This window comes from Sitodiplosis mosellana, unplaced genomic scaffold (assembly GCF_009176505.1).
Source record: "Sitodiplosis mosellana isolate CC-2019 unplaced genomic scaffold, AAFC_SMos_1.0 Smas_scaffold_6226, whole genome shotgun sequence".
In the NCBI taxonomy this organism is placed as follows: Eukaryota; Metazoa; Arthropoda; class Insecta; order Diptera; family Cecidomyiidae; genus Sitodiplosis; species Sitodiplosis mosellana.
The window spans coordinates 15,815,052-15,841,891 of record NW_022601467.1 but is presented as its reverse complement, the minus strand read 5'-3'; the positions used below and the strand labels follow the sequence as shown (position 1 = coordinate 15,841,891).

The 26,840-nt window shown below is 38.6% G+C and overlaps 2 protein-coding genes across 3 annotated transcripts in view; both read right to left on the bottom strand.

Moving 5' to 3' along the window:
- Window positions 1-3,859, bottom strand: part of LOC129578214 (E3 ubiquitin-protein ligase AMFR-like) — a 28,470-nt gene extending 24,611 nt beyond the window's left edge. The window contains exons 1-2 of one of the 2 annotated variants that reach the window (XM_055466433.1): window positions 3,260-3,440; window positions 1,769-2,115 (exon numbers count right to left, since the gene is read on the bottom strand). The gene's annotated coding sequence lies outside the window, so the exon portion shown is untranslated. Of the gene's footprint in view, window positions 1-1,768; window positions 2,116-3,259; window positions 3,441-3,489 lie in introns of those variants that run through there. The other variant, XM_055466431.1, reaches the window with a different exon arrangement.
- A 1,344-nt stretch (window positions 3,860-5,203) lies between these two features.
- The window catches only part of LOC129578213 (uncharacterized), a 52,934-nt gene continuing 31,297 nt past the window's right edge, over window positions 5,204-26,840 (bottom strand). The window contains exons 4-10 of the mRNA XM_055466428.1: window positions 18,390-19,052; window positions 14,287-17,434; window positions 8,423-14,194; window positions 7,889-8,353; window positions 7,688-7,819; window positions 7,247-7,623; window positions 5,204-7,152 (exon numbers count right to left, since the gene is read on the bottom strand). Of these exons, the coding sequence (XP_055322403.1) occupies window positions 6,940-7,152; window positions 7,247-7,623; window positions 7,688-7,819; window positions 7,889-8,353; window positions 8,423-14,194; window positions 14,287-17,434; window positions 18,390-19,052 (10,770 nt within the window). The 3' untranslated portion in view covers window positions 5,204-6,939. The remainder of the gene's footprint in view (window positions 7,153-7,246; window positions 7,624-7,687; window positions 7,820-7,888; window positions 8,354-8,422; window positions 14,195-14,286; window positions 17,435-18,389; window positions 19,053-26,840) is intronic.

Genomic DNA, 26,840 nt, shown 5'->3' with positions numbered 1-26,840 from the left:
ATACCGTAATAAAATATGATGGTGATATGTTGGATCTTGATGTTGTTTCGGTAATGTGATGATAGTGTTCCTGACGAGAATGTCGATTTAAGATTCTTTTTTTCACATCCACTGATTATATGGTGTTTTTTTTCCTTTCTCTAGGGCTTTCTTGCCCATCCAGTTTGTTCTGTGTGGAATCGACGATCTAAACAAGCTCTATATGATAAACATCACGGAATCAATGGTCACGAATGTTGATAGCAAATGTGCTGATAATAATTATGAATTGATGGGGAAACAACCATTGACTCGTGCTATCACATTTCAGGTACAGTCCAAGAAAAAATGCACAAAACGAATAATATCAATAAATTGAATAAACAGTTGACGTAATTTCGTACCGGAAATGGAATAAAATTCGTTAGTGGCGAATGAAATAAAAAAGCGTCGTCTCATTGTTTTATTGCGATAATTTTGACTTTAGATAAGAGAACTTGACTCAGTTGTCATATCAAAATACTTTCACGTGCGTATCAATTAGTAGTTTACTGAGCGCGACTTACACAAGTACATCACATCCAAATGGGTACACGATGTACAATAAGGAAACGTTTTCCCATTACAAATGATATTCATGTTCGGTTTTACTGGTTCAATATGCGATACCACACAAATACAAACAACGATCGCCCGCCTCGAATAGAAAGGAAACAACTTTTGAATTATTTCACTGGTTTATTCAGACAACCATGTTTGTGTGTTTATAGTGTGTACACGTGCGCGCAAGTACTATTTTGATTTTCATGTACACGCATAACACGCTAGTTCTTAAGACGTTTGCGCACACCAGGTCATATACTTGCAGTGCATAAACACACGAGAGAGAGAGAGAGAAAAGAAAAAATAACGATACCATATTTCATGAACACAGCCATTGGTCGCTTGGGCCATCGAACTGTTATTTTAACCTCGATTTGTAAACTTTTTCGGTCATAATCAAACTTATACGCATATCACTTTGCAAATAGTGTAGTAGAAACCCTTCAATACTCTTTCGCATTCTCTCTCTCTCACACATGCTCACATTCGATTTTCGTCTTTTTCGTTTTCGCTTTCACCTCATTTCATTGAGTACAAGAGAAGAAATTTAAAACACCCATAAATAACGCTGAATACATTCAAGCTGTGCGCGCGATGCACCAGTGAAATCGTGTGTGTCATCAGTTCGTACAGGGATAATGAGTTCATCATTCACGATAGCAATGACATATCCTGTTGATAGCCAACAAATGAATACTCCGTGTGGCATACATACTCATTGCCCCGCTTTTATCCACTTGACAGTGTGTAATGAATGTGTTTTTTCTTTGAAAACCAAATGAAATGCTACAATACACAATATACACGTGCTTACGCGTGATTGGCCGACAAGTGTGTGTGTGTGTGTGTGTGTGTGTACGTTTCCATTCGCGTTTACAACTATTAGAGGATGCATCGAACTACGTCGCTTTTCCTAATCCATGTCATCATCGTACAAACAACGCCAACAAATTATACCATTTTCATTTCAACTCCCCAATGTTTGTTAACCATTTTCACACAGTCAGACATGTTTAAATAAAAAGCTTCTCATTTGTTTATCGAGAGAAAAATTGACTCATTTTCGTTGAATCTAAGTGTAAACGATCAACGAGTATTTTTCTATTCGGAAGCAAACCAAAACACCGATGTTTGTATTGAACGTTCTCTGTTTATAGAAAAAATGATTGTTTTAATTTCGCGTTACCTTGTAAGCAGTGTGTGTGTGTAATAACACTGGGGATATATTATTTATTCGAGAAAATTCACACTTGTTGACTCTCTGGTGGTTGCAATCAGTTGAGGATCGAATCACAAACAACAAAATCTATCATCACCAGGTTCTATCATCACCACAATTATGCACACTATGTTTGTAATGAATCACGAATCGATTCGATGCTATTTTGTTTTTAATTTTCTATAAGCAAATCATTTAGGTGACGTAGTTTCCGCGCAATTTCGCGTAAAATATATCAATTTTCATCATCTACTTCTCTCTCTCGCTCGCCTCTCTTCAATACAATCGTTTAATCACTTGACGCGAACCTTTCTCTGTGACATCAAATATATAATCAGTCGTCGTAATTAGATTGAAAGCCGCGCATTGATTCAAGTGAAAATACATTGAGATTGAAGTGTTTTTATTGAACAAGCAATGCTCAGCGGCTCCCTGATTGACGATGACGACAGCTACGATGACGATGACAACAACAACAACAACAACAACAACAATAGCATCGGCACCAATAATAACTACAGCAATAAGAGCGAGAAGAAAAATGAAAATACAAAAATAAAAATCATCGAACAAACCGAATAGAAGCAGCGAAGGGGAAAAAAATACGAAGCTTGAAATAAAAACCAGTGCATTTGCATTTAATACACACATCACATAGAGTGTAATGACGAAATATCATATTTATAATACACTAAAGAATGACTGTGCTGAAGATATCGCACACATGTTTTTTTGTTCGCTTTATTTTCCGTTGCCATTTCTATCGCGGATTTTTTTTTTCAGTTTCTGCGTACGCGTTGTTTATTCCTCTCGTTGTTATATTTTGTAAACACTGTCTCACTCAGGCGCAAATACATTGAATCACTCAGTTTCATTACAAGGAAAACTCGAAAACAACAACAAACAAAAGTGAATAAATAAACCGAGAGACAGACGATTAAACGTTTTGTACGACGATGACGACGACGACGACGACGACAACAATTACATACAGGAGGACATTCAAACGAACCTATTGTTGAAATGTAAATGCAATTACATAACTGAACGTGCACTCATGACTGACTATTGAATATCGTTATTATTTAAAATTGAAAAACGAACAAAAAAAAAATTAAATAAACGATGTCAAATTGTGAACGTTGTTGTTGTTGTAGTTGTTTTCGTCGTGTGTCTCTCACACATCGCTGTTTTGTCTCCTTCATTTCAATCAATGCAAAACCACCAGCGAATTGCTAAAAATGACAATATTTCGTTGCGTTTTTTTCTTCGGTAAGTTGCATTTAACCACTTAAAGACCGTCAAAGTCGCACATAAATCGATTGTCAGTCACAGCGAAAACAAAACAAAACAAAATAGAGGGAAGAAAAGACGGGAAAATTCGTATATGAAACAATTTGTCAAATAACTATGTAATCATGAGCGATGACAAGCCAAAGAATTTCAGACGTCAATTACCGCATTTTCACTTAACTCAACTTGCTTATTTATTAAATTTTCGCTTCAGCTCATCGATATGGTTACAATTTTTTTGCTATTTAAACAGACAAAACACACATTTTGCGTTTGCATTAATTTCTTTTCCTGCCTTCTTCTTCTTCCTTTTGAGACGGAGTCGTTGCTTTTCTCGTCAAACTTAATATACTTAAAGAAGTGGAAAAAAAAATGGAATTTAATTTGACACGTACATTTTTCGACAGTATTTTTTCTCTTTAGATTCACTCGTATGTTAACCGTTCATCGTATGTCGTATGACTTTTTATTTTCACACTTTTATCAATTTACTCAAATATTTCACTGATGAAAAAAAAAAATTTGGAAGAAATAACAAGAACTAAATTATGGAAAGAACCAGCGATTCTTTTTATATCTCGGAATATTTGCTGTTCGTTTTGTTTGCTCTCTGATGTTTGTATGTCGCGTTTCCAGCGTTTTTGTTAATCGCTTTCCGAATGAATATTCCTTTATATATATATATATATATATATATATATATTATACTTCGTTGATGATCGAGAGTACGAAACGATACTTTTACATCACGCTAATATTCCAACTGAAATGAATCAGAAATGCGATTCTCAACAAAAATATGATAAATTTTTCACGGGCAGCTGCGCGCCGATGTGTGTTTTGGTTGTTGTTTTTTTTCTCTCTCTCTCTCGCTCTCTCTCTTACACGCAAACTTCGCTGTATGCATACAGACAGTGACACGGCGAGCTCGTTTCTATACATCAAATACATTGGCATGAACGATGTGGTGCGCGCGTGTGTTTGTAATTGTATTGGTTTCGTTGCGCACACTCGGTTGTCAGTGTATTGTTGCCCGACTATTGGCATTTCAGAACGTGTATTTGGTTGATGTGTATGACAGACGAACGAATGAGGCAAATAAGGCTGTGAGTGTTGATGTATACTAAGTCTCTTTCTTCTTCGTCGTCGTTGCCGTTGTTGTTGTCTTTTTCATTCTGTTCTCGTTCCGTATTTAGATTTCTTTTCGATCACCTCCTTCTTCTTTCATTCTTATTCTTCGCGGCCGTCTCGCGTCACTATCGCGTGTCAGTTATACGTTGGCTTTGCCCATATTGTTTCGCAGAATGCGAACCATATCAACATTCTGACAGTTTGTTGTCCACTAGAATTTGGCAAAGTTCTATAGAAGAAAAAAAAAACCAAATGACTAATTCCAAAAGTCGTCACACCACTGGCTATTTTGCATGAATGCGAAATATGTCTCAATTTGTGAGCTCTGATTCAGCAGGTGATTTGGTCGGTTTTGTTTGGCAGGTTTATTGCGTATATATGTGTGCCGACAGTGACAGCGACAGCGACAGCGATAGCGACAGCGATAGCGACAGCGACAGCGACAGCGACAACGACAGCAATAGCTCCGCTCTATATTTATCTGTGAGAGACTTTTTGCCCGAAGAGACCGTTCGTAAGCCAACCATACACACCGAAGACGAAAAAAGCGACGGCGATAAAACTTGAATTTCGAATAAATGGAGCTTTTGCCATTCGTCAAGTTCGAATTTTGAATTCGCTGTTAAACACATCAAGCTTATTTTGGGCTTGGAATATTTTTATACAACACGTTTGTCATTGAACAATTAACGATATCACTGCGAAAGAGAGCAATAGCGTCAACATGTGTTAAAATAGCTTGTGATGACTTTTCCAGAATTTTACACCAAGAAATTGGGTAGTACGCGTCCGTGACACTGATGAATTGTCTATTTTTTTTTATCACATATAATTTATGATAGAATTTTCTCGAATTTAACCAGCACTTCTCGAAGAAAACACATCAATCTTACTATTTTTGCTGATAACGCAACTTAATTTTTTTTATATGTATTTTATCATATTCGAAACGCATAAGCTTCGATAAAAAAGTGCACATTTTCTTTATTCCAATATTTATTCCTTTATTCTGAAATTATAGTCCCAAAAAAAATTAAACATTTTCTGTGATTTTTTTTTTACAAATTTTCATATAAATAAATTATTATTTCACGTGTTTGCTTCTTATGGTCTAGGTGAGCCGTGAGAATATAGTCTCAAACAGAAAAAAAAGCGAACAAATTACAAACTAAATTGCCAGGATTGTTATCAACAGAGAATTAGAAAAGAAAAACAAGATTGTGTGAAAAAGTTAAAATAATTCCGGGAGATGTGTGATAGCGTTTTCTTTTTAATATGAGCAAAATTTTCTAACTAACAAAATTGAAATACATATTAAATACATATTTTGTTGTTGTTGTTTTTTTATACATTTACAAATTGATTTAAAGCACATTCCCATATTTCACCTACGTTTACGTTTACATCGGGCCCATTTTCCTAACATCTCCTTCATTCATATTTGCATCTAGATTTCATTCGTCTCTGTTTCGTCTTTTCTTCGAATCATATTTTCACTTCGTTGCTACGGTTGTTGTCTTGCTCAACCTCATTTGCGTCATATTCAATAGACAAAATAATTCACTTTTTGTTTGTTAATTAATTGAATTAAAAAATATTTTCTAAATTAAAATTAATTAACGATTTTACATGTTAAAAAGAGTTTCCTTTTTTTGAACATAGTCCTAAAATTGTGGGTGTGTGTGTGTGTTGTTCATTCTTACAGTAAATGTTCAAGCTTATTTACAAAACAATATGGAGAAGATAAAATAATAATATAATATAAAAATCTTAACTGCTTCTCATGTGTTTGTTTTTTCTTCTGTTTGTTTGTGTTTTGAGTTTTAAAGAGATTTTCTTATTGCCTAAATAAATTTAAATTTATTTTGATTCTAACCTAATACAATTTTGCTAAATTCCAAAAAAAATTACTGCACATTCTGAACCATGTATATTTGCTACAAATAGTTCAAAATACTCTTTCGTCGATTAAAATTTCCATGCAAAAAAAGGTCCAGAAACTTGGTAAAAAAAACATCTGGTTTAGTATGTGTGTGTGTTTGTTTGTCTCTCTTAGCTTATGTCTCTCTATATGTATATAATTTAATAAATCTTAGCTACGGAAATGAGCCTGACATTTCCGACTTATTAGATATCATTTTGTTTTATCTTTTCATTAATCGAATTTTGTTCTTGGTTCAGTAAGCAGACTTGATTTACTTGAATAGTTTTCATATTGAAAAAATATTCGCATTATTATTTCTTTTACGACTGTATACATATGTGTGTGTGTTTGTGTGTGTATGAAAGAAGAGAAGAAAAAAACCGTTCTAATAACCTAAAATCGAAAAATATAATTTCATTTGTTTTGTTGTTGTTGTTGTTTTTTTGGAATCCTTGTTTCATTGCTACTAAATTTTTGTCGTTTTTCTTCTTTCATTATCTCATATTTAATTAGGTGTGACATAGGATGGAATTGCTTCAGACAATCTTTGCCATTGTTTCAATGAACAATAGACCGTTTTTTTATGTAGAAAAAAAAGAGACACACATTAAAAAGTTGAGTATTCTCCATTGAAGACATTACACAGAAGATTTTCTTTGTTTTTGTTTGACATATTTAAATAAACTCGTCTTTGATCGTTAAAATCCTTAATCAAATTCTACTTCTCTAGTCAATTATTGTTTTCCTCTCCATATTTTCATTTCTCGTTTTTTTTTCGTTTCTGCTCAAACTATAGTCGCATCTTTATTGTTTTGATACCAAGAGCATTCTTTACGCTTTCGTTGTACTTTACTAATGTGACCTTTGACGATCGTATGTTGAGTTTTTCACCAGCGCACAACAGCTGCAGACAGACGGCTTTCTCCAAAAACTCGGACATTTTCAATTCGCGCAACAGATCTTTTTGACTGGCACTAGTCGTTGGACTCGATCCGGGGTACAGCTGAGAATTCAAATAAAAAACAAACGTTAATTTACATCCAAAAAATGATGATTAATGGACAAGTGCAAAATGCCAATTGATGAGGGGGACATACCAATTTGAGAAGAGTGTCTTTTGACTTGACCTTCAGCAAATAGCATAAATCGCTCAATAGGACCCATTTGGTAGTGCCTTCATCTCGCAGTTGATACAATGGAATGAGCGGTGCATCGGACTCCTCAATTTCAAACAATTCAGCATCACTATCGCCGACAAGAGCGCCATCGCCGCTTTCATCGACTTCATCTTTCGCCTCCACAACGTCTTTTTGCTTGGACTTTCGCCGCAATGGTGATTTACGTTTTGGTGTTTTTACCACTTTCTCTGGCGTAGTCGAAGTGCATGCTTCTTGAACGATTTTATTCGGTTTTTGGGGTGGTTCGATTTCCTCAGGCAAATCATTGAATACTTCATAACCAATATTGTCAGGATCTAAAATTTTCCATAAAACCCAAATAAATATTTGAAATTAAATGCATTCAAACAAAATGCTTACCATTCATTTTCCATGGTCCTTCAAATTTCCATGGCATTTTATTTGGACCCGTATTTTGCACATCAATCAGATGATTCTTCAGGAATGACACCATTTCATCATCGTCTTCAGCCAGCATTATTGGTGTTTGACCTACATTGAAAAATCGAAATTTTTTAGACTCATCCAACATGAAGATATATGTATACAATTTGGAATTACCGGCATAAGTAGCTAAGAGTGGATCGGCTCCATATGATAACAGCAATCGGACAATTTCCAAATATCCATTATCGACGGCTTCATGAAGTGGCCGAATGCCGGAATGAGCGGTTTCCGAGTGATTGGCACCGTATTGCAACAGAACTCTTGCAATGTCGATGAGACCACGGGAGCATGCTTCATGCAATGGAGTGTATCCAGCATTATCCTTTTGATCGGGTGCCATTTCCAATCGTTCCAAACAGTAAGCAACTACATCGATGTAACCTAATCGAGCTGCTTTGTGCAGTACACTTTCGCCAACGCCTTTGTTCAGCACCCAGCTTCGAATTTCACGTGTTATATCGTTCTCATTTTTGAATTCCAAATAGTTGACGGCGGCTCGACGCTTCACAACAACCGATGTATCTTTGGAATTGTTCTGCTGTGACAATGGCTTTTTCTTCTTACGAATGTAATCGAAACCTAAAAGAAGCAGAATAAAGAAAATTGTTAGTTTCGATTCGAACGATTGGATGTGTATTTCGCATTTACCTGAACTGCCTTTGCGTCGTCCATATCGGTTGCCGCGTCCCTTTTTCGTTTTCAAAACGCCAGCGAATGACGTTGGTGTTGCTCCGTCAGCTTCGGACATAACACTTGGCGTGTCACCGCGTTCGAGTGAATCACAAGCGTCTTCTTTGCTGTCATCAATGTTGCGTTCGCAATCATTGAGTTCGGTGTCGTGACTCTCTTCATCTTCATCTTGATTGAGTAGACTGTCTTCATCCATTTTCTCCGTCTTCGGCACTAACTGACCCGATTCAGTTGCATTGTTTTTGGCCTCTTGATTTTTTACTTTTCTGATTTTTTCGCCGTAGTCAACGTTCAACTTTTCCAAATACTGCTGATATTGTTGATCGAATGTTAACGGCTTCGATTCTGGCGGTGCTTGATGTGTGACAGACGATTGTGGGGCTTGTTGCTGCTGCGGCGGCTGCTGCTGCTGTTGTTGTTGTTGTTGTTGCTGCTGCTGCTGCTGCTGTTGTAACAGTTTTTGTTGCACAATTTCAAAGTTGTATGGAGGAGCTGATGCGGGCCGATCTTCACCACCAAACACTTCACGAATGATCTCTTGCGTTTTCATCGCTTTGTATTCCTTTCGAGTGCGTGATTTTAAAACGGCCGTTTCAAACACATTCTCAGACTTGAAGACATTTTCTGGTTTGCCTTCATCTTTGCCGGGCGTTGGTAGCAATTCCACTTCGTTTGATTGTGGTAAAATTTTTGACTCATTCTGTGCCGATTGATTGCGCGACTTTTTGCTCTTGACAGACGGTCGAATGACACGTTGATGCAGTAGATCGATAATCGATTTGGACTTTGAATTTGCGACCGCATTATCACTGTCATGATTCACCGAAGCTGAACGATCGCTAGCCTTTTTATCACCAGATTTGCCTTTCTTTGAAGACGATCCACCCGCTGATTTTTTATTAATTTCGGCAAATGTTTCCGAAGCATCGCTGGAGTGTTGTGGATCTAGATCAGGCAGTGATGTGGACTTGCGATGCTGATGCCATGACGGACGACCAATTGTGATGAGTCGAGCGGGAATTTTGAGTGAACGTTTATACTCGTATGCTTGTTCCTCCCATCCGGGTGGAAATTGTGATCGACTGTCTTCGCTCATGTCCAAATCGGCTACATTTTTCTTCGGCGTATTTTTAGCGCTCTTTTTATTCGATGGTTTTTCATCGGCCGATCCGCCGCCACCCATTGAGCTACTACATCCCGGTTTGCTTTTCCCATTTTTTGCGTCTTTATTCGCCTCCGAGTCCGATGTTGGATTATTCTTTGGCTTCCGCGAGCGCAAACGTTCCGTTATAATCGATTCATTTTCCGATGATGACGATTCACTTTCGCTCGACGACGATTGCTGTCTAGCGTTGCGTAGATTTTTCTTGAACAGACCAGTTTTTTTCGGCGTCACTTCAGTGTCGCTTTCGTTTGCTTTTTTCTTGCCGTCGCTGGATTTTGAGCGTTGTGTTCTTGTATTCTCACTGTTTTTTGTGTTACTGTTTTTTTCATCGGAGAATTTTGAATTTTGTTTCTTCTCCTGCGTCGATTTGTTATCACTACTACGCTTTTCCATTGTAATAGAATTACATTTGACCATTTTATCGTTGCGAAGCACTTTGCTGTTTGCAATTTCCATTTCCAGTTCACGCTTTCGCTTCGATCTCGTCATCGTCTCTTCCACTTTCATCGGTTGCGGTCGTTTCTTCGGTGAATTTGCCGAAGTCGCGTCATCATCATCATTGTCATCATTATCATTGTCATTGTCATCGTCGTCGTCGTCGTCATCATTGTCCGAATCACTCTTCAACTCCAGTGATTTTCTCTTTTTGGAATTGCGATTGGCATCGACGTCCGATTCTGATGACGATTTTTCTTTTCGGTTTCGCTTTTTCGACGATTTGTGATTATTTTTATTCGATGTTGTGTCTGAGTCATCGCCATCGTCACCACCTCGATTACTGATACTTGACCGTGTTCTTGGTTTTCGTATCATTTTCTTCGATCGCTTTGAGTATCGATTAGCTTCTTCTTCACTCTCCGAACTACTCTCGATGGCCAATCGTTTTTTATTCTCATTCCGTTTGCTCGGCGATTGTTTTTCCAGTTTGTTTTTCTTTCGATTTGGTGATGCTTTCTCGCGATCGCTACTCGACAAATTTTTGCGATTTTTCGAATTTTCACTCAAACTTTGTTGTCGCAACAAAAGTAACGGTTTATCTTCATCACTGGAAGTTTCGTTAGTATTACTTTGTGATTGCGATTGCGATTGCGATTGCGATTGCGATTGCGATTGCGATTGCGATTGCGATTGCGATTGCGACTGCGACTGCGATTTATTCACATTGGTGGGCTTGTCTTTTTCACCATTGGAATTTTCGCCGGATTTCGTTGATGCTGCTGAACTTTCCTGTGCTTTTCGTTCCAATTGACTGGTTTCATCGAGTTTAAAACGTCTTTGTGCTCTCGAACGCTGTTTGTTACTATTGTTCTGCAATTGTTCAAGGAAATCGTTGCAGGTACTGCCCCAATCCATCAAATCTAGCCCAGCCAAACTGTCACTGAACTTCACTTCGGCTTTTGACACAATTTTCTCACTACTTTCTATCGACGTTTCGACAGTTACATTTGCCACCGTTGGACTTTCTTTGGCCGTCTTCTCGGCATCATTTACCGAAATCGGTATGAATCCTTTCAGTTCACCTTTCGTCCGGATACGTGCCGCCAATATTGAAGCCAAATCCGATTTGTTGACTTCGTCACCTGTTTTTTCGCTATGATTTTGGGTTTTCAGCAATTTTTGCTTTTCCATTTCCTTCAATTCCAAATTGTTTCGCAATTTTGAAATTACACTCTGATCGACGGCTTTCGGAACGTTGTTATTGTTATTGCTAGTGCTGTTATTGTTGGTGGTGGTAAATGTTGTTGTTCGAAACGGTTCATTTGCTGGAGCTGTAAGTGCTGTATCAGCCTTGGCAAATTCGGGCGATTTGATAACAGAAGACTCGAATCGGTTCGGTTGAGATGGAAGATGTTCATATGAAGACGGTCGTTTTCCGTATCCCAACGGGTGTTCATTGTTTCCGGTTCTGGGTGGCCATTCGTTTTGTCGATATGATTGTGGTGTGTAAACAGCATTGTTGTGCGGTGGATGATGTGAAGTGGTTGTATTGATTTGAGCTTTTGCTTTGGCCACATCCTCGTAGGGTGCTGCTTTCTCAATCGGTGCATAATGATTTGGATAGTATTGCGATGGTCGAAATGTTTGCGCACTTGTCACTTTTGTCGCAGACTGTTCGTAGCTCTCGGTCGGACGCATCGGCATCGTATGTTTATTTTCATTGCTCATATTTGAATACGGTGGATAGTGGTATTTGGCTTCATTAGCGATTGCATGCTGTGGTTGCACGATAACAGGTGTGCTTATTGCCTTTTCGCTAACTTTCATATTGGGCACATACTGCGGGGCATACATTGCCATATTTCGATCCTGATGCGGTGGATAATATGGATGATGATTACTTACGCTTTGTTGATATTTCGCATCGTCGACGTGATCATATCGTGGCTGCTTCACGGGAACGGGATCGATTGAACCATTTTCGGATGGTCTCTTTTGTGGCACATTGCTGACGGCGGTGGCGGCAACAGCAACAGCAGGAGCAGAGTTACTGGAGTAGTGAACATCACTTCTTTCCATGTATTGATGACCCATTTTGTATCTATCGTTATGCATCTTATTTGGAACTGCATATTCAGCGGTCGGCGGATGTGAATGATTGAACGGTGGTTGCGATTGAGCTCGGTGAGCTGCATCATAGTGATTGTAGGGCGGATAGGGTAGTTGTTGCTTGTTTTGTTCATTTGTTGTCGTCGCCGTGGTTGTTGTTGTTGTCGTTTCTGGCAGTCGATTCATCGATGGTGGTCTTTGATGTGGTACAAACTGTATCACTTCCGATTGTCTCACCGGATTCGATTGAATGTTTGGATAGCCATGCATTGGACCGGCACGATATGCCAATTCTTTGTCTTTAGGATTGTATTTTGGATTAGGTGCCATGCTCATTTTTCCACTTGCTTTGTTGTATGCAGCAGCAATTGAGCTTTCGTTCGCATGTTTTGCATTTGCATCAAGATGAAATGTACGGTCGTCAGGCTTAAAGTTCTTCAATTCTTCCGGCTTTGCACCGAAAATGGTGGGCATTTTTCCGTCTTTGCGTGCTTTCGATTGTTGTTCAGTCATCGGTGGTGCGGGAATCTTTACTGGCACCTGGCCTGGTACCTGGCCTGGTACCTGGCCTGGCATTTGTGCTTGTGCCTGTTGTGCCTGGGCTGGCGTTGCTAGTGATTTGGACTGTGGATATGCGACACTATTATTATCCATGCCCGGAGCCTTATACCGAGCATCAATATTCATATTGTATTGAGGCGCACTGTGTTGATGCTGTCTCTGATGAAGTTCCATTTGTGAATAGGATGCTTGAGCCATTAGCGGTTGTGAGCTCATCTGTGTATGATTAACATGATTTGCTATCATATTGTTAATCATTGCACCTGGACCGGGAAGTGTTTCCGTTCGGCTTTGTGGACGATAATTGGCGTTGTTGCGATTTTGGTCGGGTGATGAATTGGAGAAATTCGGTGCGAAATCAACCTTAAGCGATTGCGGAATGGTGTCTTGTCGTCTCAATGGAAGACTATAATCGTAGACGCCCGTCGAGTCCGCCTTCGTTTTTACCGTTTTCACCGATAAATCCAGTGGAGATTCACGTTTCGTTGGACCAAACAATGTCGCCGAAGATGATCTGGTGCTTGATACATCGTTCACCGATAGATTAGTAGGTTGTTGTTGTTGTTGTTGTTGTTGTTGTTGTTGCTGCTGCTGCTGCTGCTGATGCTGTAGTTGCTGTGGCTGCTGTTGCACTGGTGGTGTTGGTTTTTCCTTTCTTGCTTCCAGTTTTTGTCGCACAGGTGTTTCGTAAGGCACATGATTCAGTTCATCAGCTGAGGTTTGACCTTGATTTTTTGGCTTCGGTTGCTGTGACATACCCAATGTCGGCAATTGATGTCTCTGATTTGTGGGTGCCGCTACATATTGATGATTGTTCACAGATGCCGAATGTGTTGCTCTTGCGTCATAATTAACATGATTTTCCATTTGTTGCGCCGGATGATACGGTGTATGCGACGGATACTGTAATTTATTCAATTCATTTTGTTTTGCCAATTTTTCTTGGTATATTTCGTGCGGTTGTTTTGAATCCAAATAAACCAGTCTGGATTCGGGTCCGGCTTTCTCTTTTCGCGTTGCATTCAATTCGTTTGGGTTTTGTGTTAAATGTGCATGTGCATTTATTCGGGATGACAACGACAAACCAGCGTTGAGATCGGCATTTTTGCGATTGAATGACGGTGTTGGGATTTCCTTGTTCAGCGTTTTCTTAATGATTTGATAGTTTACATCGGTATCGGATGCTTGACGAAAAACGTATGGATCGAGAATAGTGTTTGGACGTCTGTAATCGATACGATCTGTGTACTTTGTTTCACCCTTGGTGGCGGCACTTCGACTGGACGATGATGAGCGATGTTGCGTTTGCATTGCTTGGTATTGTTCGCGTGATTCATGATGCATTCGACTGCTGCTGCTTTCTTTCACTTTGGTAACTTTCGGATCGGTCAAACTATTTGACATTTGTTTTTTATCGGCTGAATTCGCAATTGGAAGAGCATAATCATTGTGTTTCTCTGAAATTAAGAAAAAAAATATCGAAATGAATCATCGTTAGCAAGAAAAAAAATCTAAATTTATTGAAGGTTGAAATGATGGAATGACTCACTTTGTGGCGGAATGTTGTTAACTGGTGTATTTATTGGAAGTTTGTTCGGTTTGACGGGAATTGGACTAGGTGGGTAGCCGAATGGAGATGGGCTTGGTGTCGTATGTGGCGACTGATATTGCATGTTGCTCGGACTTTGTCGATGCATTTGATATGGCAATGGGCTTGCACTAACGGGACTTTGACTTTGTGAAATGCGAGTATTTTGGCTGCTAATGCTGTGTGGCGATGGTGCCGATGAAATTGGACTCTGTGTAATACGCGTTTGGCTTGGCCATTTCTGCGGCGGATTCATTTGATTCATCGGATGCATTGGATTGTAATAATCGGTTGGTTTGTTCATGGCATGTGCCGATGCAGGTCTTCCGGCCGGTGTATAGTTGTAACTATTTACGTGGCTACTGCTCGTTGGTTGCACTTCGGCTGCTGAATGAATTGGTTTCAATCGATTTTGTTCGTGGTACATCATATTCGTTGAGGCTGGTCGACCATACATCGGGCCATCGTTCATTGGACGCATCAAATTAGTATCGAGCGTTGATTGAACGCTCTTGGGCATTAAAGCCTTGTCCGTTTGTGGGTACTGTTCGTAGGTGTGATGGACTTTTTGGCTCGGTGTCGCTGGTGAAATATCTCTGTGATGATGCGGATGTTGCGGATGATGATGATGATGATGAAATACGTGTGCCGACGGTGTTGAATATTGATGATGTGCTGGCGATGCCGCTAAATTCCGTTGATACATTTCCTCATTGTAGAGTTTCTGCATAGCGGCGGACATACTCTTTTCCGCCTGATGAATCGGATGCGGATAATAGCTTTGTGAATTTGGTCTTTCGAGTGGTGTTGGCGAGTAGATGTGCGGTTGTGACGACGGTGGCAATGGTTGTGGTGCTGGTACCGTTGGTACTGTTGCTACAGCTGCAGCGTTTGATGTAACACGCGAATCGACTCGATGCACTGGAGTGGGTGGTTTCGGTGGGGCAGACGATTTCGGTTGTGATACTTTCGCTTGCGATGAAGCGTGCTGCACTAAAGACATTGTGATGTCTTCCGATATTTGTGGATAATCGACATGAGTTGGTGTTGAACGAGCCGAAACACTGGTCTTACTTGAGCTATCCGCCTGCGGTCGATACATATTTTTATGTATAATATGTGGCGTTGGCTCCTGATCGGGCGAAGCTTCGGATTCATTGCCCGCTTTATGTTGCAATTTGCTCGCAAAATCGGGCGTTTTTATGTACAATGATGAGCAGGCCGATTGAGTTGGCTCATTGGTTTTCGATGTTGTTGGTAATGGGTTTTTTAGCTGCAGGTCACTAATGTAATTGTACTTTTTACTAATTTCCGCAAAATTACTTGGATTCACTTCGGCTGGAAGCGGCGATTGACTTTGAGTATCATGGTTGATTTTATCGTATGCTTTTGTGAAGTCCGGATTGGGCACATGCAATTCGGATGACCGGGCTATTCGACTAAAGTCGGGCGGTTTCATTCGCAGTTCGCTCAAATCTCGCAATGATGGACGAAGTGATTTTGAAAAGTCTGGATTGTTAACATACAAGCTGCCCGCTTTCGATGATAATAAATCAGCGCCGAAAAATGGCTTGGGCTCATCATTTTTGTTGCCCTTAATTAAATCAAATCGGCCTTGGTTGTGTGGCGAAATAATGATTGTTCTAGTTTCAGTAGTAGCTGTCGCCGTCGTCGCTGCCGCTGCCGGTGGTTTAATTTCACGATCTTGACTGTCAACTCGCTGTTGCGTTGAGCTGTCAAGTGTGGAATGTGTTATGGTTTTGCTTTTGCTTTTGCTTTTGCTTGGTATAATAGCATTTTCTTGGCTTATCATAGTTTCTTTGATTGAATTACAGTTCGTTGTCAGTTCTAAGTTCGTTTCTACAATTTTCGGCTTGGTATTTTCCTCCGTCAAATCACATACATCATTCGATGTGCTCGGTGATTCATTGGTATTTGGATGGGATGACGAGAATGTGTTTGAATCATGTTTATCGTTTCTATTAACTTGATTAGATGATTCGATGTCGTTGTCGAGAGGTGCATTCGTTTGGTGTTGTTTGTCATCATCATCATCATCATCGTCGTCGTCGATGACGACGTTGAAAATCTTGTAATCTGCACTAACTTTTGTGTTTCCTTGGTCCGTTTGTTTCTCCAGTTTATCCGTCGTTAAGTTGGACTCTTGTTTGGATTTTTCCATGATTTCGAACGATTTCTTAAATTTATCTTTGAAACCGATTGGCGCAATTTCAGGCGATGAAACACATTCGTTCAAATCATAAGCACACTTTGTTTCGCTATTCGGGATTGATTCACTTCGCACTAAGTCATCACAATTTTGCTTAGTGCCAGCATTCAATGCAGTTTCGCATGCAGTTTGCTCATTGGCCTCCTTTACCGCTGTTTCTGGGTCAATGTCCACTTGTGTTTGTACGTCATTTTCTTCAGTGTTTGCTTCAGCTGAAGGCAATCGTTTGTTTTGTACATCGATTTGGATCGGTTCTATTTGTTGTTCTTTATCGGTTTCATTTTGTTTGCACGCTTCAGGACTGTTCACAACGCTTGGCTCCGTGTTCACGGAGGCGACAGCGGCGAGGACGACGACGCGTGGTTCGCATTTGTCCGTGGCTTCGTTATCTCTTCGTTTTTCATCTGCATCGCAAGCGTAATTAGCACATATTGCACCGTTTTCTTCCGATTCAACTTTGTTTTCTACTAAAATATCACTACTATCACAATCATTGGAGCCATTTTCCGTTGCATTCTGCTCATCCACCGAATCGCATTTATCAATTTGTTCAATTTCACTATCTAATTGTTCGGTTTTTGCACCAGAATCAACATTTGAAACAATATTTTCCTCATTCTGTACATTCGATACTTTTTGTTCGACTTCATTCACCTTCGCCGATTCAACAACGCTATCACAGTGCTCTTCTACTTTTTCCTCTTCTGCATTTTCTCTCTTTTCTTCTACACATTTTGTATCACTTTTTGAACTTGAACTACTTGCATTGCATGCATCGATCGATGATGTGTCATCAATGGAATTACTTGTGACATGTTCGATATTATCGCTTTCAACTAATTTAGCTGATGGCTCGGCTATAGCTGGCTCAGATTCAACCTGTAACAATAAAAAGTTCGAAAAAATTTAAAATTTATTTTGGAAATATTTGATTTGTGAAAAATAAAATCTCAACTTCAAGCAAATAGTGATACAGTAAAACCTGTCAATAACGGAACCTGGGAATAGTGGAAATCGTGTCAATAGTGGAAAAAAAATTTGGCCATTGAGCTCTCCCATACAAATTGACATGTTAATAACGGAAAATCGAAACTCCGAATAGTGGAAAAAAATCTCTTGACGAAATTTTTTTCGTCTTTTATTCATCTCTTTTTCATATAAAACTAATTTTTTCCTTTATCAAAACCACTGATCATCATAAAAATTGTGCAGTACAATTTACATTACATTCATTTCAGTATTATTTTTCACTTTTGTCTGCCAAAATCATTGCTTATTCATTCAAGGAAACAAATTTTTGAGGAGGTATAAACATATTCACTAGATCAGTGCATTTTCATTAAGTTTGGTAATCATTGTTTCGTTTCATGAAATGCAGAATTCATCGCTGCCAAATTGATAGTGTAAAAAATGTGTATCATTTACCTTCCCATTTTGAGTTATTGTTTAGACTGCTTGATTATTTTAAAAAGTGATGTTTGTCATTCACTCAGTGAATTTCAATGTTTTTTCACTTTCCTTCATTCATTTAGTAAAAAAATACTTTTATTTCATTATTTCCTTTTCACGTTCATTATATCACTTAATTTGATAATTGAATACCCATAAAAATGTATGTTTTGTTTCTTTTTACCCTCAATAATGGAAAATCCTGTTTGAGTCGACTCAAAAACCTCTGAATAACGGATCCTGTGAATACTGGAATTCTTGTCAATAGTGGAAAAAAAAAATTCCACGGGATTCCGTTATTGACAGGTTTTACTGTACTACTTAAAATTTCAACATCTTCAATATAAGGAAAATATTTTAACAGAGTTTTTGATTGTAAAATTACCTCTGGTTCTGGTGCTACCGCCAATTTAGGTTCAGGTTCAGTTTCATCTTTGACTTCAGTTTTCGATTTAGACTCAATTTCTGGGTCTGGTATTGAATCTGGCTCGACGATAGCGGTGGCGGTGCTGGCTGTAGTTGTTGATGTTGATTCTTCGGGCGCACTCTCCGTATGTATAGAGGGTGTAGCCTCATCAGTGATGAGCACATCGTTGGTCGTCATTAAGTCGCATTTATTAATAACACCCGATGAATCAGCCGTACAATCAACTCGATTCTCCTGTTCGGTATCCTTATTGTTGGTATCGACGGCACGCACTGTACCGGTCAATGACTCACCCACATGAGCAGCGTCTGTTTCCATTGTTTCGTTATCGGTGGTGCCGGCTATTCCATTGGATGCTTCAGTCGATGATGACGGTAACTGCTGATGCGATTCCATTTGAATGAGCGATTTTTCATCCATTGGTTTGTTGGAAATTTTTGAGCTAACATCTACTACTGTCGCGACTATCGCCTGCGGTTCATCGCTATCGTCGCTACAGCTTGTGACCTTCTTTTCCATTTTTTCTTCGTCGGAAGTACTTGGTGCTATCGATGTCTCGCTCGACGAGGACGGACACGAATTCTCTTGATTTGGAGTGGACCCATTGTCAGTCGTTTCGATCTAGAGGCAACACAAAAGAAGAAAAAGCAAAGAAAAGAAAAACCAATTTCCAAATTAGTATCATCAATCAAACCACACCGATCCACATATAAATAAAAAGTCTTGAAATTTCTTATTTTTCGTTCGTTCATACGTTCGTTGGGTCATTCATTCCAAAAACGAATCATGATACAGCGCTAAATTGCACTCAGTCAATGTCGAAATTTCGTCAATGTAACAACAACATTTGCACGATTTTATTCTAATGGCAAATGGTCGGAAAAGATATATTCAATCGAGAAAAAGTAAAGCTCACGAAGGAAAAGCCGCCGATATTTATTCGAAAAGACCCATAAAACAACATCAAAATTAAGTCATGTTTCCATAATAACAAAGACAGCGCAACAGCAAAAAAAAACAGATCTGATTTACGACTTGAATTGAATAGGGTATTTGACCTTGCACACATACAAACAGGCATGATACAATTTGTTTGATATAAAACACATTGAAAAATACCACATGCACACACGCGCGTCAGGTTCGTTACGGATACATCTACAGTAAGTAAGTAAGCGAGCGAGCGAGCAAGAAGAAGAAGGAAAAAAGAAACGCCGAGCGAGTCGAATAGGCATTAATTTTATCAGACGTACCACTGTAATACAGCTTAATGCTATACAGTAATATTGTGCCGATGCCTGTGCACACGAACACGTATTATATGTATATTGTACATGACAGGGCTTAGTTTCGGCGAATCGAATGACGAACGAAACGGAATGCCCACATATTCCGTCGATACTCGAAATTCCCAACGTAATATGTGCGCGCGCGTGCGATTTTCTTTCGAAAAGCATTGCATTTTATTTACGTTTGAAAATGTTGTTTTGGCATTTAAGTGAATACCAATCTCGAGCAGACACATTAAATGAAACAGAGCCCAGGGATGAACCGATGAAATTGTCGCGGCTACAGTTCTACGTCAATCTTTACGACACTCAATACTGCCTCCACATATAAGTATAGCATAGCATAGAAACGCTGAATATTTTATAGAGAAACTGAGAGAGAGAGAGAGAGAGAGAGAGAGAGAACGAAAAAGAGGCGCACGTATTATGCACGATATTGTTTGTGTTTGAATTGGTTGATTTTAGGGTAGTCGGTGTTGTATACAATGCAGGTCATTTATTTTATGTTCAAAAATTCATGTCTAGGTGTCGTTATTGCAAATTTGTTGATTTGCTTCTCCGTTTAGTCGCCGCTGCTGTCGTCGCATTGAACGTTTTCGGTGTACTTATCCGCTGCGCAGATATCTTTGCAGCACATATTCAATGCCACACACAAAAAAGATGTGCAATTAATTACTCACTGTTCGATTTCATTGACTGCCTGCCTGCCTGACTGACTGCTGTGAACGACTATAGCCAATGGGTGAACGATGAATACGAACACACTTGCGACCCGCTCCGCTAATTTGTCAGAACGAAACAAACAAGTCAACGTTCTTTGCATCGCCGATATTTGTCTTTCTTGATCATATATATCAATCACGTAATCTCTCTCTTGTTCTTCCACACCGCAAACGTCTGTGAACCGAATATTGTTTTTCACACCAGTTTGCTAAACTTTGCGACAGCGCATTTATCATCATAATAATAAAAAGCCGACAACGTTTTTAAAGGAATAGAATAAATAAATAATTCGAAGAGAGTGAGACAGAGTGAAAGAGAATAAAATTGAAATGCCGGAAACTTGACATACATTATGTTTCAGCATAAAAAAAAATGCATGCTGAAAATCGATTGAAAGCTGGGTCATTGTTACACAAGCAATGAAGGGTTGCCAGCATATCGATTGGTTAGCGCTGTGATTGACCCAACATCAGATGCTCGGTATCAACAGCAGATGTGAATCGTCTAAATCATACAAACGCAAAGCGAAAAAAAAAGCAGAGGGAGAGATAGATAGAGCGAGACGACGCTTCAAAGCGCAAAGTATAAGCTATGTATGCTCACTGGTTTTCATGCTTTTAATTTGCAGACGAAACAACATTTTGCGTCAACAATTTGAAGCACAGCGCCGAAACGTATTTTGGATTTTAATAATGACGTTATTCAACAATACGTTCACGTTCACAAAAACTGAACGTGATGAAACACAGTCGCACCGTCTATGGGATTGTCATTGCCGAGGAAAGAAATTAATGTCAAGCGTCTCTATTTCGTTTGTTCTGTGTTTCTCTCTCTCTCCCTCTTTCTCTCTCACTCTCTCTCTGTGTGTGTGCGTCTTTCTTGCTCTCTTCAACATCACCGTTGTAGCTCTCCTGCGGTCGTCCTCCGCGTCTCCCTATGCCATCTGCCATCCAGAGGACTTTAACCTCTTGTGTTACTGTGCAACATTCTATCATTGGTTGTAACGCTTCAATCGTCAAAATTTCAGTTGAAAAATTATATCAAGTTATGTTATGTGTACGGTGTATGTGTGTGTTTTTGCGGGTGCGCTAACACGCTCACTCGCTAACTTGCTCGTTCGTTTGCGCTCGTATTTTGCCACAAAATATTTCAAGGTTATGAATGACTTATAATATGCGTCCACTGTGAAAATAGCAACAACATCGCAACACGACTTACGTGAACAGATTAGTCAGTGTATGGGCTGCGTTGTGCTACGCTGTGTGTATATGTCTACGAATTATATGGACAGATATGTAGAAAACTTTTACATTTAATTTAACGAAAAATACAAATCGAAGTGCCTTGTAGAGTCAAACGATTTGTTTGTATCGAGTCGCGGATTACGTTATGAAAACAGAAAAAAAAACGATCGAAATGTTTTTTTTTCTTCTGCTGTATTCAATGCGAGACAGTTTCTAACAACAACTATAAAAATAGAATTCTTCTCGATGAGAGAGACTTTTGTGGAAGACACTTTTTATTGTTAACATTCGTGCCGAACTTGTGTCATATTTCTCTCTCTCTCTCTCTCACTGTGTTTTCTTTCCTCTGTTGCCGAACGACGTCAAAAATCTCTGATCGACTTGTTTGAATGGCCGAAATTTGTTTGACAAATTTGTAGTTAAGATTTAGCAAATATTTCAACAAGTTTTATGCCGAGAGAATGGAAAAGACTTTCTTTTTTTCATATTTTATTCCGATGGATGAAAATTTCCAAATGGAATGTGGATTAGCCGCAAGTTAAAAGCAAATTTTGTCGAGAAATTCGGTATTTTACATACTTTTCGACCTCATTTGGTATGTGCTCTTTTGTTCAAAGAAGATGAAAACACAAAAAAAACAACAGTCCAAACGAAAGAGGACAGATAAAGAGATACAGAGAGAAACACATAAAGTTTCTTTGGTTGCTTTTTAACAATATGCCCATTCTACTTCTGATAATTGTATTAATAAAAATAATTTAGATTTCGTCATTAATGAACACATTCAACTTGTGTTCTCATTATATCGAACTCACGTTTTTCTTCTATCTCATTCCATTTCAAATATAGCGAGAAGAACCGTTTTATTCGACATTAATCATGAACTTGTAGACTGATTTGCAGCCGCAAAAGAAACACATTTCTATGTCGTTCTCTATTTTCTTTGATTTTATACTTCGAGTGAACAGAAGAAAGAAGAAGAAAAACACACATTCGACTTGAAAATGTTTTTTTTACATTCTTTTATGTTGTCTTAAAATACAATCATATAATAGAGTTTAATACACTGTATTTTGAGCAATCGAGAGATAAAGCTTATCAAAATGTAAACATGAGAATGTAAACCCGAATAAAAAGTCTCTGAAGAGCGTGCGAACACGATGTGTAGTGACACGAAAAAAATTGTCGAGTTTTGTACTACTAATCAATTAAGTGCAATTATTTCGAGAGAGAGAAGGAGAAAAAGAAGCGGAAAATGTTTATTGATGTGATTTTTATATAATGCCTATTGATTGGCGGCCACTTAATTTCAATCTGTTTAATTTTGATATTGATCATTCGATATGGGAGCTATTGTCTTAAAAACTTAATTTTCTGCATAAAAGCGATTTTATTTTGAGTTCAATGCTTTAAAAAAATGTAACAGATTTCCTTTGAATTATTCTCAAGATAATTGGTTAATAATAGCACGTCTAGAAATTCTTGGCCAATTTTAGTTTGGGAACCACAAGCGAAAAAAAAAACACTCGCTTTAATTCATATATGGAAAGAAGAGCGAACAAGAGAGAAAAAAACAAAGTCAAATAACAAGACCGACAATTTTGGACGCAATGAATCATCATGACTGCGTTGCGGTTTCGGTCATCGTTAAAATGCAAACAACAACGCAATTTCATTGCTTTTTTTTCTCAGGCGAGAGCAACAGTATTTTTGATGCGAGGGAAAAACACAGTAACGGCGATGAACATATTTGGTAGGTCATAGTCACACCTTATCGTCAATGCAACTTTTTTTTGCGTTTCGGTTTGAGCGAGAGAGAGAGAGAAGGAGAGAAAAGTGCGCGTCGTGCAATATTATTACATTTGTAATCAAAACTTTTGTCCATTGCTGGCTGTTCAAAGTGCAATGCCGAAAAAAAATTATTGCCGTTTTTCCTGTTTTGCTCGGCAATTTTTGGTTCGTAACTTTCTGGTAGTTTAGTTTGTCACCGGAATATATCATAGTTTTGAAAACTTGTATTAAAAGTTCCGTTACTAATGTTTTGAAGCGTTTTGAATACTTTCCCGGGACCAAGTTGGTGATACTTTTCCCATATTTTCAGTATTCGCTGAAATGAAATTAAACTTTGCCGAAAAATGAGCACCTTCTTCTTTGATACGACACTTCGCCGCAGTCCTGAATTAATATTGTATTTACATGTGCTTGTGCAAAAAGTTTTGTTCGACTTTTTTTCTCTATTTTTTTTGGCAAAAAAGCCAATCGAAAAGACATTCGTATTTCGACACACACGTTGTTTGACTGAAGCTCATTATTGTATTACTTTGAACTGATTTCAGACACAAACACGAACGTAATAAACGAGAAAAGAAAAAAAAATGATTTGTGACACATTTGATTCAAGTGTTAATTCACACGTTTATAGATAGAGCGAAAAATCCGATGAAAACGGAGAAGAAGACGAACAACAAAAGATACACACACACACACACACACATTCACATGAATCATTAAAAAATATTATTGTGATAATGAAATTGGAACCCAAGAGCGGTTTCACGTTATAACTGATTAGACAGCAATAGTAAAGTGTAGAAATGTTGACATCCAAACGATTGTAAAGGAAGAACGATTTACGGAGATAATAGGAAATCAGTCAATATATTGCTTATAATTTGTATATATAATATGACGCTCGTTCACTCGGCAAACAGCACTGTGAACTCACACGGTTGTTTACACATTTTTGCACATAGCCAAAAATGAGTTGGAGATATTGTTATTTTTGTCCGTATGTTTCTCGATTCTTTTGCGAGTTCAAAAGCAGCTGTGCCATGAAATTACTATGCCCCTAATCATCTACCAAATACGTTAAGAGTGAGTTGTTCTGCGAATATATAGTATATAATGCGCTAAGTTTATGCTTATTGTGTGTGTGTGTGTGTGTGTGTGTTGCGAGAACCTATTTTCTCGATGTCATTGCTGGGCAAGAGTTTCATATTTCTTCTCCAAGTGTTGTATGGAATTTCGGTTTAACTTTAGCACATTTTACTGGAATCATGTATCTGAATCATGTTGGCCCGTTTGCAAGTCCGAATAATGCCTTCATTTGGTGTAAAAATAGAAATAAATCAATCATGAACTTTGTAATCTCTGAGGCTTTGATATGTTCACTGTGCATTTGTGGGGCTGTGTGTCGCTGACGCAAGCATTATATCCACGTGTGTGTATGTGTGGTGTTATTAGGCATTTCGATGACCGAAAAAAACACCGTCAACTTCAAGCCACCTGGAAAAGCACACGAAAGGCGGAAAATGGAGTTGTGCATGCCATATGCGATGTTCCACGTGCTTATTGCTGGTGAAGAGCAAGCGACAGAGAGTGAGAGAGAGAGAGAGAGAGGTGCGTATCATACGCAACGTAACATCGGCTCAATTATTCAATCCTTCAATCAGCAATCATAACATTGATAATTATCGTAACGTTATATATATATCACTCTTTCTCTCTGTCCATAATCCTCTGTGCATATGTGCACGTGTGCGTTCGCATATGAGTGTGTGTTTTATTTTGTATTTTGCTGTCCGCTACTCGATACTGTTGATTCCACACAATTTGAAAATGGGGCTTTTGATTGCAACGGGAAATTGAATCGATTGAGTCAATTCAATTGAATTTCATTGGAAATCAAAACAAAACGGCAGAATTGGCATAAACAACACGGAGATTTATGCATATCAAGTGTGATAAATGGTTCAAACGCATACAGCAGCGCCAACCACTTTTCAGTAAATAATGGATTGTTACTTCTGTTACTGCTGCTGCTGTCGCAGCGTTTTTATTTTTCATTCCATCTCTTTTGCTCTCCTCTTTGTCGCCGCAGAGGAGAAGTTGTAAAGCCATTGTCGAATGGAGCGATACCGGTGATACATAGGAAATTAAGTCGATTAAATGTAAATGCTCTCGATATTTGTCGACTTTGGTCGATTTTCATTCTCGCTCGCTCGCTATTTGCTTCTTTTTGCACTTTTGCCATGTATTCACATCGCGTAAAACTTCGATTGCAATGAAAAGCGGTGTGTGCTTCGGTTTTTATTTTGGTACGTTTTACCCAAAGACCCATGTTTTGTAACATATAATAAGTCGGAATGCTGAGCGCTGTGTGTATCTCGCTCTCTGTCTTTGGCTCGACTACCAAACGAAACGAAGAAAGACGGAAAGACGGAAAGAAAGAATGAGCGATAGAGAAAGATAGAGAGCCCGAGCGCGTACAAGAAACTAAAAAAAATCATTTTGAAAATGAGGTCAAATAGTTTGGAAGATTGTAAATGAGCAACATATATACATACACAAACATACTCACGCCAGAGAAGAAGAAGAAGAGAAAAAAAACTACAGACACGCTCATAAATGTGTAGTGGCTTCATATAAATGTGCATTTGTTTGTGTTCGCTGCTTTATACATGGCTTATGTTATTTTTCGTATTAACGCGTTTCGAAGCGGTATGCGAGCTCGTGTGTGTGTGTGTGTGTGTCTGTGAGTATGCCTTTTTTCTGTTCGTTCACATTTCTTTGCTCTTTCGCCAAAGCGAATTCTATAGCCGTACGAAAGAAAAGGCATCCGATATAAATTCATAATAGCAAATATTTGCAGTGCAAAAGTACTCGAAATAACATAAAATGCTCCAATAGCATTGCCATCATCGTAAAGACAAGCCAAACCGAGCCAAGCGAAGCAATACAATAGCAAAAATAAATTTGCGCAAAACTTTGGCACAAAAACAAACTCGACACACAAAAAACCTATATTCACACACTAATATTGAATGAGTAAGCGAGAAAACGAGAGCGCAAAGTGAGATAGGGTAAGCACATAAGCATATTTTCCAGTTTAGTTAAATACGTAACTATGCTCTTCGAATTCTCGCATGTAAACGTATTAATATCATGTAGACAAACAAATTCCGAATTCATGCATGAAATTGTGCATGAAACAACCGAACAAGTAATCGTTAAGAGAGATAGAGAGAGAGAGATAGATTTTATGTGTATGTGCCCGAGCGCGCGGTTGTAATTTAAATTAATAAAATGGAACTGATTAAATCGGATGGGTTTTTGTCAGTTTACTCTCTATACACTGCGTATCGCAGATAATG